We start from the raw sequence: 13,431 nt of genomic DNA on the forward strand, positions 1-13,431 counted from the left end.
CTACTTGGGGAAAATTATCCTACTGACTTCGTTAATTGAGCTTCATCTTCCATGTTTATGGTGATATCACTGTTTCTTTATTATTGTGGTAAAAACATTAAAAAATGTACCATTTTAATCATTTCAAGTGTACATTTCAGTAGTGTTAGCTGTATTCACATCATCATGCAACAGATCTCCAGAACTTTTTCATCTTGCAAAAACTGTTAACTCTATAGCCATTAAATGTCACATAGTGGTGTAACTTTTAAGAGCTCAATATGCTCAAGGAATTCGAGGAGCTCTTCTCACACAGTCTGCCACCCATCCAGAGAGATTCAGCCAAGAGCTCTGCCTGTGCTTCATCACAGTCTAAAACACCCAGGCACTGTGCTCCACTGCCTGGCATATCCACAGAGGTGCAGTCTGGGTGGGCACATGGTGGGCATCGAGAGTCCCCTGAGGAGCCCAACACTGAGTGCCCAAGTGCTGTGTCCAAAAGCGCTGAGAATAATGACCAAGAAAGGGAGAGATGCTGCTCTATATCACAGCATGCCTTGCTGAGGCAGTGGATGGACATCACTGAGAGCTTGTGAATCAGAAGGGCCCCAATGACACAGGACTCAGGATCTGGGACAAGGAACGTTGGCCACCCCAAGGTGCACTGCATGCTCAGGTCCATGGTTGTCTGCCGCAGCTACAGTTCACTTCCTAGGCAAGTGTAACATTTCTGTCCTCTGCAGTCACCTATTAATGAAATCTATACCCTGTTGAAGGAATTATGACTTGTATTTGTCTTCAGGTTGGAAAAACATGTTTCTTAAGGCAATTTTAAAATTATTAGAGTCATAAACAACAAATGTGAGCTAAGAAGCCAATTTAAAATATCTCTGCACACTCCATAACAAATTGAACAGCCTGGAGTATCTAAGATGATTTCATAAGTTAGCTGTTGATGGGGATCAGAGCATTCAACAACTACCTTTTTAAGAATGACTATTATGCCTGCTCAAGAATGAAGGCTTTAATTAGTCCATGAGGAGTAGCTCATAAGTGGAAGTTTTAATAATTCTTGAATGGTAAAAACTTGTTCTAAGCTTCAATTTATGGCACATTTTTGGAATATTCTGGTCTGAAACATCTAAAAAAACTTTTAGGCCATAAATGTGATAGAGTGTGTGATAGACAGAATAATGTCCCTCCTCCCGCCAAAAATGTTTGCATCCTAATCCCTGGAAACTGTGAATACATTGCCTTATATGGCAAAAGGAACTTTGCACATGTGATTAATGTTAAGGGCCTTGAGATAGGGAGATTATCTGGTTTGGGCTCAGTTTAATCACACAAGTCCTCAAAAGTGGAATGCCTGTGCTGGCTGTAGTCAGAGAGAAATGTGACTATGGAAGAATGATCAGAGAGATGCAACACTGATAGCTTTGAAAATGGCAGAAGGGGACCATGGGCCAAGGAACGTGGGCAGCCTCCAGAAGCTGGAAAAGGCAAGGAGATGGATTCTCCCTAAACCTTCAGAAAGGAACACGGTCCTGCAGATATCTTGATTTTAGCTCAGTGAGACCCATGTCAGACTGCTAATCTACAGAACTGAATGATAGTAAATTTGTGTTGTTTTAAACCACTAAATTTGTGGTAATTTGTTACATCAACAGTAGAAAACTTACAGGATGAGTAAGCAAAATGCTTTGAGCATCCAAAATAAAACAAGGATGAATAACTATAGTGTTTTTTTTTAATAACTATAGTTTGGTTTACTTTTATTAAAGTGGGTTAATAAGCCACATATTAACCAAATATTTTTTGTTTTAAAGTGATAAAGGACTCTAAATGCAGTGATAAATGTCTTAGAGGCACATTCCTCTCCTATCAACAAAGAAAAAGAAATGATGTTTAGAGTGAAAGAAAGTAAAATCTTCTTAACTGGTTCAAGTTGCAAGAGCAATTTAAGAGAAAGGGTGCTGTGATTTAGTTTTGATTTTGATCAGCATGCTGAGACAGAGACCGAACTCCTTTTAGTGTATGTTTATAACAATGTAAGGTCACAGACTAAGGTTTAGCATCACAAAAAGGAATTCATCTCCGATAGCATAGCGGTTCTAACTTGTTGAGCATGCCCTCGACTAAATTCTCACATATTATGTTACCCAGCCAGTTCTATTCCACTTCAGTAAGGATCAATCCTGGTCTTAATATTTCTTTAAATACTTAAGAGATTTAGCTGAAAACACTGTCTTTAAGAGGAATTATACACAGTTCATTTCTTCTTTAGCCTCAGGAATTTCTAAAGCAAAAAACTAAATATTTTCACATTTGATTATTAGCACTATATTTCTGTACTTATTTATTTATTTATTTGTCTATTTGTTTAAAGAAGAGGCTCTTGAAAGGGACAGGTTTGGACGAGCTACAGTGTTTCTATATTGGTTAGCTAGCTTTCACTATCTCCTCTTGATAATTAACTTGCCTCCTCATAAATAATCACAGGCTCTTTGTGAGCAAGGCAATGTTTTCCTGAATTTGTGGTGCCATTTTCACCTAAACTTGTGGGGTTTTTTTCTCTGCATCTCCCAAACTAATATTCAATATGATAGAATCCATCCACTTAAGACCAAATGAATATTGAGCTTATGCCCATGCTGATATATGAGAACTAAATTCTGAAGAGGGAAAAATTAAGGCTTCTGCCTGGATTCTAGTCTTCTTCTTGCTGCATATACCTAGATCAGTCTGTATTTCTGTTCTACTTACTATAATGTAGACTTTAAGCTTTACAAGTTTAATAGACATCTTTTGAGCAAAGGGGAATAAATACATACTTTCTATTTTTATACCCAAACAGTTGCCCCAGATGACCCCAGCAGGAAAATAGATGGTGATACCATTATTTTTTCAAATGTTCAAGAAAGATCAAGTGCGGTATATCAGTGCAATGCCTCTAATGAATATGGATATTTGCTGGCAAATGCATTTGTAAATGTGCTGGGTAAGCTCTCCCTTTATTAAAGATGTGGCAAATTAAGTTAATGACTACTCTTATTTTCTATTCATTCAGCAAAAAATATGTTGAGTATCTACTATGTACAATGTACAATACTTGGCACTGTAAGGGATATACAGAGATGGATAAGATACAGACCTTGCCCTATAGGATATTACAGTCTGGTCTTAATGCTCTTTCTTAACACGGTTTTTATAATGGCAAATTTTCACTGTTGAAATAATCAAATGGTCAGGGTTTTCTATCCACAGATGGTTAGACTAAGAGTCAAACCCCTCAATTTGTCTGCTATTAGTAACTGCATGTTTCTGCTCTTCCATCCTTAGAAACTGACAAGCTAAATAATAATTTTATGATTCTGATTTTTCAAAAATAAGCCACTAATCATAATGCTTGGCCTTTATTCAAGTCACAGATGTACATTTATTTAATTCTTAAAAGTATGTTTAGAAAACTATGACATACTCAAACATATTCTGAAGTGCTTGGTTTATGGGAACATTGTATTTCTCATATTGGACAAAACTACCAAAATACCACATTTGTTAAAATTTATGTGAGAATAGTTTTCACAGTGCCAGGAATTATACTCCAACTCTTTTAGGTTAGTATGTTCCCTTTCCAAACAAAATTAACGTCAGGAAGCCAACTAATACTTGATATTTTTTCCTTCATGATTGAAATGAAGGTCACTAATCACATGAAGAGCTAAGTGCTTAAGATATTGGTGGATGTTGAGGAAGCAGTTTTGACCTCTGGTTCCATTTTTCACTCTCTACTTCTATAGATTCTACATATAAGTGAGATCATGCATTACTTGTCTTTCTGTCTGGCTTCTTTGACGCAACATAGTGTCCTCCAGGTTCATCCATGTCATTGCAAATGACAGGATTTCCTTCTTTTTTGAGGCTGAAGAGTATTCCATTGTATACCAATGCCTAATTTTCTTTATCCATTCATTCATTAATGGACACATGTTGATTCCATATCTTGGCTATTGTGAAGAATGCTGCAATAGATATGGCAATACAGATATCTCAACATTCTGATTTCATTTCCTTTGGGTACATACCTAGTAGTAGGATTGCGGGATCCTATGGTAGTTTTGTTTTTAGTTTTTTGAGGAATCTCCATACTGTTTTCCATAATGGCTATACTAATTTATATTCCCACCAACAGTGTACAGGTGTTCCTTTTTCATCCACATCCTGTCCAACACTTACCTTTTGTCTTTTTAATAATAGCCATTCTAACAGGTGTGAGGTAATATTTCATTGTGGTTTTAATTTTCATTTTTCTGATGGTTAGTGATGTTGAGCATTTTTCATATACCTATTGGCCATCTGTATGTCCTCTTTGGAGAGATGTCTATTCAGGTCCTTTGCCCGTTTTCTAATTGGATTATTTGTTTTCTTATTATTGAGTTATTTGAATTTCTTATATATTTTGGCTATTAACCCATTATCAGATATACGGTTTGCTAATATTTTCTCTCATTCTGTATGTTGTCTCTTGACTCTGTAGATTCCTTCTTTGGCTGTGTAGAAGCTTCTTAGTTTGATGTAATCCTATTTGTCTATTTTTGCCTTCGTCGCCTTGGTTCCATCTTTTGGTCATCACTCTGCTTTTTTTCTGCCAGCTTATGTATTTCCCACCATTCCCACCTACTGGGGTTGAAATGGGTCAGTCTTTCAGTGAGAATATACCTGGCCGTTACATTTGTGCCAGACACTGTGCTGGGATAAAACAATAAAAATTTCCATTCCCTGGCCAGAAGGGACTCATAATATGGTAGGAGATATAGATAAGTAAATCAATAATTAAAATAATGCCTGAGTAAGATGTGGGCATATAAAGTAGAGGGAAGAAATTTATATTTTTCCACCTTCAGCAACCAGGAGTGTCATGTCTGATAGGGAACATAAAAAGAGAGATATGTTGGCTGTGCTTTACCATGACCTTTAATGACCTTAAAACAAAATGCAATAAATATACTGTGGGTCTAAAATGTATTCTAACTTTTACTTTACCTTTTTAAAATGTTTTTAGCTGAGCCACCACGAATTCTTACATCTGCAAACACACTCTACCAAGTCATTGCAAACAGGCCTGCTTTACTAGATTGTGCCTTCTTTGGGTCTCCTCTACCTACCATTGAGTGGTAAGTAATGGCCCTCTTTGCTTTTTAATCCTTACATTTGCTAAAACCTTCACATTTGTAAATGTGTTGAGTTTTAGTCAAAGAACAAACGGGAAAGGCAGTATACAATTCATTGTACTATTAATTGTTAAATGCATTCATTCACAAATATTTATTAACTGCCTGCTCTGTCTGTAATAATTACTTTCATATGTATAATCTATACAGACGTACATTACCAGCACACTCTATCAACCACAAAGCTTATAAAATGATTTTATTTTGGGGGGAGGCTGCTGGCCACTATCGGGATTCAAACCCTTGACCTTGGTGTTATAATACCACACTCTAACCAGCTGAGCTAACTGGCCAGCCCATGTGAATGATTTTTTTAAAATTTGAGGCTGCTGTATTTTATGATGCCATGGACATCACCTGGGGCTTTGTGAATAATGGCTGGAGGGACTGGCTGGGGGACATTCTGTGATAATAAGATATCATGTGGGGTGGGGGAGAGGATCTATAAGCTAAAACCGGAATTTGTTAAACCAGTGTTTCCCTTCATTACCCCTCCCACCAGATCTTCCTGGCTCAAATCCAGCATAGCTCCCCATGTCCTTTCACTCCCCCCTTCAGACCATCCCTTTCATGTACCACACGTGATAGAAGTCCTCTACCTCCTGCTGACTGCTGACTTTAGCTTGAGCCAGAAGAAAGAAGGCTAGGATAGGCAACAGCTCAGAAAGAATGAGTAAAAGAAATAGAACATTCATTTATTGATCATCTATCAGGTCCCAGATGCTGTGTTGGGCACCAACTACTGAGGTGAGAATAAAGGCAGATTTAGGATTAAAATAATATCTCCCCAGGCCCCCACCTTAACCACAGAGAAGAGAAAAGTGGATGCTCATGCACGTGATTTTCTCATAAAGTCGCCGGGATTAACACTTAGACAATAGGTTGACTTTGCCACACCCCTTTCTTCCTTCACTTCTCCTACCTGACACACATGCTTTTTTTTCTCCCTTGAATATCTTCCTATTTATACTTTCAAAAGTACAATCCTCGTAGCCTTGAAATCAAAATCTTTTTAGAATTGTAACCTGCAGATAGAGTTACAAATACATCGGAGTTGGGGGGAAATGTCAAAAAGAGCAGACTTTCTTTTGCCAATTTTATCACCTATTTAGAGATAAGATGAATAATAATGTGTTTATTAAATTATGGATCTCACATAACAAAAATCACAATTTAAATATTAATTATTGTCAGCCTGTTTCTACAAACATCATTTGTTGTTGAATTTTTCAGTTTTATGTCTCATCTTTATATTTACCCCACTGACATACAAGCATACAGTGTGCTTGTGCAAACTCTAAATGTCTCGGAACTTGATGCTTTAACGCAGACCAAGGTTGTGTGGACATTGAACGTGACGTTTTCTGTCTGGCTTCAAATTATGATGCGTTTTTATTCTCATTGTGATAATTTGTGTCATGAAGGTTTAAAGGAGCTAAAGGAAGTGCTCTTCATGAAGATATTTATGTTTTACATGAAAATGGAACTTTGGAAATTCCTGTGGCCCAAAAGGACAGTACAGGAACTTATACATGTGTTGCAAGGAATAAATTAGGGATGGCAAAGAATGAAGTTCACCTAGAAATCAAAGGTAAGGCAGAGGTAACAAATTTTTTTTTCAAGTATTATTTGACTTTGAGCAAAATCTTCAGCTATGCCAATAGATAACAATGACTTTAAATTTCAGATCCAACTAGGATCATTAAACAGCCTGAATATGCAATTGTGCAAAGAGGGAGCACAGTGTCCTTTGAGTGCAAAGTAAAACATGATCAGACCTTAGTCCCCACTGTCATGTGGCTGAAGGACAATGGTGAGCTGCCCAGTGATGAAAGGTAATTGAAGATTATTTCTTTCTTTTCTCTTCATTCTCTCTTTAAACTGCTCCTGAACCAGAGGTTTGCTGTACAGTGACTTAATGGTGATGTTTTTAGTTTCCAAAAAGATATGCATTTAGATATATAGAGATATGCATTTTGTCCCTACTGTAAAATATTTGGACCTGAAAAGGCATCACATGATTGAAATAAGACCCAGAAAATGTTTGTCTACCTTTGTGTGTTGGTCTCCTTTGTAATTCGGGTTGGGAAAAACCCTTCAAGCCTTGGACAGCGTCCACTGTTTTGTACTTTGAACTGTGAAGTCTCAACAGATGTTTTCATTACCATTCTACAAATAAGCAGAAATATGATCTTTTTAATCACCAGAATGTGCCTGAATTTTTGTCATTATTTTAAAAGATACTAGTTTTTATTTGGATAGGGAGTATTCTTTTTGACTATACCTAAAGCCTGTGGAAGGAGAAGGAAAAACAAAAACAGGGAAAGCATTTAAAACGGCCTGAGCATGTTTCAGTCCTTTGGCTTGGAATGGAAGGAAGGTCACACCATTTTCCAGTTGAGGCCCTCAATTTGACATAGTGAATACAAACATTGGAGTATGTGAATGTGAGCAGTCACAAAGGCTGCAGGCATCACCCCCTATTAGAGGGGATGCTGTATTCTGGTGGAAATGGTTTCTGTGGTTCACTTGCGGCTCTCCTAAACCTGTAGTGCCTAAATGGTGCCCTATTGCTTGTTAATGATCCCAAAAGAACTCTGTGGCCTTCTCCTCTATATGCCTGGAGTTTCCATCTAGTTCTAAACCTCAGCTGGTCAGTTTTATTTGTGGAATCAGAGTTGAGAAAGATGAAAATAAAGTATGAAGAAATGACACTCAGATTAAGTTAGCTAAAGCTTTAACTTGGAATTTCCCTGAGAAGACAGTTTATGATTTATGCAGCTTCGTTAAAATTATACATGAATCCTATACACCTTGATTTTTGACCCCTGAGTAACTGTTCATGCCTGCAAGTAACTTCTAGAAAACGCTTAGGGGAGATTGCTGATCTAAATCTTCCTATTTCTAGTGATTATTTATCTTGGCATTTACCTTCTCCTATGAGAGTTTATGCATGTGGCAAAAATGACACGAAATTTCCGCATTAGATAAGAAATTATTTTAAAATATATGCTCTGATAGAAATTGAACCAAATGAGTGATTTTCAAATGTTTCTTAGCAGGAAAAGTCTTAGTAAAGCCCTCTCATAGAGCTGCCCCCCACTCCACCTCTGGATGCCCCTCAGGACTCTAGAGAACAGGCTGAAAACCACTGTGCCAGATGACTTAATATCCCTTCTAACCCAAGATTCTAATTCATTCGAATTGTTTTCCAACTTTAATCATTAAAGTGATACGTATTGTATAGGATTTTCACTCTAATTTGCTGAACAGGTTTATCATCTCTCTCTTTTATCAAATTCAGAGTTTCTTTCATGCCAGTGAAGCAGTGATAGGGTCTCCACTTCAGCTGCTCTGCACGTGTTGTATTCGCAGGTTTACTTTTGAAAAGGAGCAGCTGGTGGTAGCTGATGTAAGTGACGACGATGGTGGGACCTACACGTGTGTGGCCAACACCACTCTAGACAGTGTTTCTGCCAGTGCTGTGCTGAGTGTGGTCGGTAAGAACTACAAGTAACAACTGGCTTCCCTGTGTTAGGCTGAAAAGAGAAAGAAAAATTGTAAATATTAAATGTTTGCTTGTTATGGTTCTACACCTATAATGTGGTGAGTTAATGCCCGTGGGTGGGCTAATGCCTGTGCTTTTCTTCTTTGAAAGATGCCTCTGAGGTGATAATTTCCATGTGAATATATTCTGTAGCAGCACTGGGATAAAATGGTGTATTATCACATTCTTGATATCTTTATAAGAAAATTGGGGGAAATAATCTACTTTTATTTAAAATCGAAAGAATTTTCCCCCCTAAATTGTTACTGCATGTTGATCAATGCCGTGTCTCACAGCTAAACAAAAAGGATTTAATTTTATAACCTTAATTATGTGTAATCTTTGTCTTCTTGTGCTATCTTGTATCTTTCCATTACTAATTTTGATTAAAATCCTTTATGTTAATGTCCTTTCTAGCTCCTACTCCAACTCCAGCTCCCATTTACGGTAACTAATATGAGTCTTCCTTCTCTATTCTCTGTCAAACAATTTCAAATTTGCAGAAAAAAAATTAATTACTTTTCTGTGTCACATCTTTGTGTTTCTTTAAGATAAAAAGCACTGTCAATTGTTGTGTTGTGTTGCCCACTTACTACAACAAATCATTTATTCATTATTACCCTATAATTTTTCACTGAGTTTATTTCATGTGCTATTATAAAATCATTTCATTTGATAAGTCCCTCTTGGATACAATTTCCTTGTGAACTAGCATAGTGCTTTTTCAAAAACCATCGTCCACATTTTACAGAATGAAAAAGCCATTTGTAACATCATTTGACACATTAGGTTTTCACTTCAATCTATTAAAAGTTGTTTTGGAAAAATAAATGTTATTTTGGGATTCCATTTTCAAGAAATTTACAGAGGAAGAAAAATGGATGTTTAGAATAACATTTGACTTTTCTGTGAGAGAAAACTGACTCACTGTGTGTTAACAAAAGATCAATCACTCAAGAAAGACCAAAAGGAGGGACACATCCATGTTGGGTGACTTTTATGAGTTTGGAATATAAATCAGAAATTACTTGCAGAAATCTATTTGTTTAGAGAACCCTCATCTTTATTCAGCACATAAATACAAAAATTAATTTTGTGACCTAATCTCAGTTGGATTTTATGTAATATCGTTAATCATCCTATATGAGACCTATCTCCTTTGTAGACATTTGCTGCTTCATTACTAATAAGAAAAAAAAGCCCATATATTTATATGACCTCTGGCCCCCCATAGCCAGAGCTACTCCCAGAAGCAAGGTCAACAAGGTCCAGGAGGAACATTAACTCTCCGGATCACTGTAGAGGAGGGAAGCATGCTTCTGGGTCACCTTTGCCCTAAGGTGTCTGTACCCTGGTGTCCTCTAAGAGTAAACACATTTACATATGCGAGGGCTATCTACATAGCATCCATTTCAGAGTTCCCTTAAAAATATAAATATTCTTCAGCAGCCCCAAAATGTATTATTCAGCATGTTTCAGAAAGAATATTTGGATCTTCTTAGACAATATATTTTATTTGCCTGTGTTTGTTTTTCAGCATTTGCTATTCTCTGTTTCCCATTATTGGAAATTAAGCTCTGATATTATTTTTTATGTTTGTGCTTGTTCATGTTTATGGGAAGACATACACTGAGAGTGCTGATGTATGTCTGCTTCGCTGGTTTTGGTCACAAAAGATTTAGTTTCATTTGGAAACAAGCAAGCAGAACTCATTGATGGGCTGTCGTGGGTGTGCTCCTGTGTTCCTGGCAGCCTCAGTTGTTTCCATGTCGTTTCAGTTGCATGCTCATTGATCATTAAGTGTGCTGTGTCCTTAAGATGTCCCCTCTGTGAATAGTATCAGGAATAAAGGAAAGCTTTGCAAGGATGGATGGTTAACTGTGATGTATGTGTTTGGTCTACAGATGTCCCAAATCCTCCCTTTGATTTAGAATTGACAAACCAACTTGACAAAAGTGTTCAGCTGTCATGGACCCCAGGCAATGACAACAACAGCCCTATCACAAGTACGTTGTGCTATTTGCTTTGTCACTGATAAATGTAATGGCCATTTTTGAAGCACCTGACAATATGCAACTAAAATTCCTCACAAGGAGATTTACTGGCATTCTTGGCTTTGTTACTGATAGAACAAAACTACGTATTTATGGCTCTCTTCTCTTCAGAGCTGGAGTTATTCCTGGTTACAGCTTCTGGTATGGGACACTAGTTAATTGCTGAATATTTTAATTAAGTAAATATACTGTTGTTTGTGTTTAAGATCCATAAAGAATCACCTTAAATGTCTACCACCGTAAGCATGTTTAGTTATTCATTTTGCCAACTTCTGCTAGAAAAGGATAGCAGGAGCAGGTGCTATAATACCCAGTCTATATATTAGCAAATTGAGACTTGGTGAGTAAAATGACTTTTCAAACCCACAGTTGTTTAAAGAACTGGGTGTAGACATCAGGTCTGCTAACTTCAAACCTAGGTCTCTTTCTTCCCAATTAGATCCTGCTACAAAGTGGTACATTCAACCATGAAGCTCCTCACCCTGGTGATATAAGCTTAGATAATAAATTAGTTGAGGGACAATGCCATAAGGATACTAGAAGAGCTTAATAAATTAGAATATAGGTAAGCTTAGAAGTTTAATCATAAAACTGAAGAGATACATAAGAGGCAGACACAATCATGTCACAAGCCTGAAGTACATTATTACTTTCAGGTATAAGGTTATATAGACAAGAAGACCAGATTCCTTTCTGATGACTGCCTAAGATGATTCTGAAATGACAGGTGTGTTGATTACTGCACCTCCTGGTAAAGCAGAATATTGCCAGTAAAATTAAACAAAAGCCTCCTATCTTGTGTTCTTCAGAGGTGCTCCTTTCCCAACTGAGTTTTCAGTGTCCTTGATCAGAACATGCATTCATCCAGCCTGAGTCTTCCCTCTGATGCAATGCATTGGCCACTTCTAGCTGCTTAGGATGTTTGGAGAGCCTTTCTACCTGTTATAATGATACCATTATATTTCAAAGCATTTATACTTTTTCCATTCATTCATTCAGCAGATATTTATCGAGAGCTTATTATGTGACAGGCATTGTTCTCAAACAAAACAGTCAAAAATCTCTGCCCTTATGGAGCTTGTATTTTCAATGAGTACACAAATAAGATAAAATTAATAACATATGTTATTGTATATAATGTCATTATATGTGCATGTGTGTATATATAGTATATGTATATGAATATATACACACACACAACTCAGATTTATCTTCAAGAGAGAACTTGCTACAAGGAGTATTATGACATGTCCCTGTTTCTTAGATATTAAGTATTGAAGATAATGATGAAACTCTGAAATCAAAATATTCTAAGGGAATTTTTCTTGGAAGTAAAATAATTCATATCTGGCTACTCTTGTTAGTTGCCCTGTTAGTTACTGCTAGCCCCCTACCCCTAGACCGAGTTCACTATCTGTGTTTGTTGTGTCTGTGTGCTGTGGCCAGAATTCATCATTGAATATGAAGATGCAATGCACCAGGCAGGGCTGTGGCACTACCAAGCTGAAGTTTCTGGAACGCAGACTACAGCCCAGCTGAAGCTGTCTCCTTACGTGAACTACTCCTTCCGAGTGATGGCAGTGAACGGCATCGGGAGGAGCTTGCCCAGCCAGGCGTCGGAACAGTATCTGACGAAAGCTGCAGGTAAAGCAGGACTTCCGTGACAGGAGAGGACCTAGAAAAGTTTTGCACTCTTTGCAAAAGACCAAAGCTTACACCTATGTGGCTGCTTAACTTCTAGAACCAGATACAAATCCCACGGCTGTGGAAGGACTAGGATCAGAGCCTGATAATTTGGTGATTACGTGGAAGGTGAGCTGTAAAATCCTCAACTTTCCTTGGTATTTTTTAGAGTAAATAAAAGTTGTTTCAAAATAATATCTGCATTAAAATCCCATTTCACTCATTTCTTGGAAAAAATATATATATGATTTTTTTTATTTAAGAGACAGTATTGTGTAGTAGTTAAAAACTTCACCTCTGGAGCCAAAATCAATGGGCACAAATCCCAGTTCTGCTACTTATTGTGTGACCTTAAGCTAATTATTTAACATCCCTATTAGGCATCTGCATGATGGGAATAATAATAGAGTCAACTTCATAAGATTAAAGATTATAACATACCTCAAACAATGTCTCACACATGTATGTGCTCAATAAATGCTAGCTAGTACTTGTGTGATCATCAGTATAAAGAACCCCCTGGAAAACATGCACCAAGCTGTTCCCAGTAGTCAACTTCTTTTTTTAGGGGGGCAGGGTTATTTGTATTTTCTGGATTTGGAAAAATGAATGTATATTTACTTATGTAATTTTAAAACCTATTTTAGATACTTATATACATACATGTGTACATGCTTATGTACATACATGTAGAAACAGGATACAATGACATACTAACCATTTTTTTTTAATAAAGAGGAAAACAGTTCATAGGTTTTAGTCTGCAACTAAAATAAACAACAATGTACTATCACAGAAACAGGAATATGTAAAGCAATCTATGTAAGTGAAATGTTTTAAGAGTCACCCATCCTTGGCTGTGAAGTTAGAGTTTAAAAGGCTTATGTGGTATTTACTGCTTCAAGATAGTAAGAAAAGATTAAAGATTTTAATCTTT

The 13,431-nt window shown here is 37.0% G+C and overlaps 1 protein-coding gene across 33 annotated transcripts in view; it reads left to right on the forward strand.

Moving 5' to 3' along the window:
- NRCAM (neuronal cell adhesion molecule) overlaps nt 1-13,431 on the forward strand; it is a 68,035-nt gene that overhangs the window by 24,560 nt on the left and 30,044 nt on the right. For 22 of the 33 annotated variants that reach the window (XM_063100207.1, XM_063100223.1, XM_063100209.1 and 19 more), the window contains 9 exons: nt 2,834-2,977; nt 5,042-5,153; nt 6,635-6,801; nt 6,898-7,045; nt 8,586-8,710; nt 9,175-9,204; nt 10,662-10,763; nt 12,258-12,455; nt 12,553-12,623. In XM_063100207.1, coding sequence (XP_062956277.1) covers nt 2,834-2,977; nt 5,042-5,153; nt 6,635-6,801; nt 6,898-7,045; nt 8,586-8,710; nt 9,175-9,204; nt 10,662-10,763; nt 12,258-12,455; nt 12,553-12,623 — 1,097 coding nt within the window. The remainder of the gene's footprint in view (nt 1-2,833; nt 2,978-5,041; nt 5,154-6,634; nt 6,802-6,897; nt 7,046-8,585; nt 8,711-9,174; nt 9,205-10,661; nt 10,764-12,257; nt 12,456-12,552; nt 12,624-13,431) is intronic. The other 11 variants (XM_063100224.1, XM_063100229.1, XM_063100215.1 and 8 more) reach the window with 1 other exon arrangement.

This window comes from Cynocephalus volans, chromosome 6 (assembly GCF_027409185.1).
Source record: "Cynocephalus volans isolate mCynVol1 chromosome 6, mCynVol1.pri, whole genome shotgun sequence".
In the NCBI taxonomy this organism is placed as follows: Eukaryota; Metazoa; Chordata; class Mammalia; order Dermoptera; family Cynocephalidae; genus Cynocephalus; species Cynocephalus volans.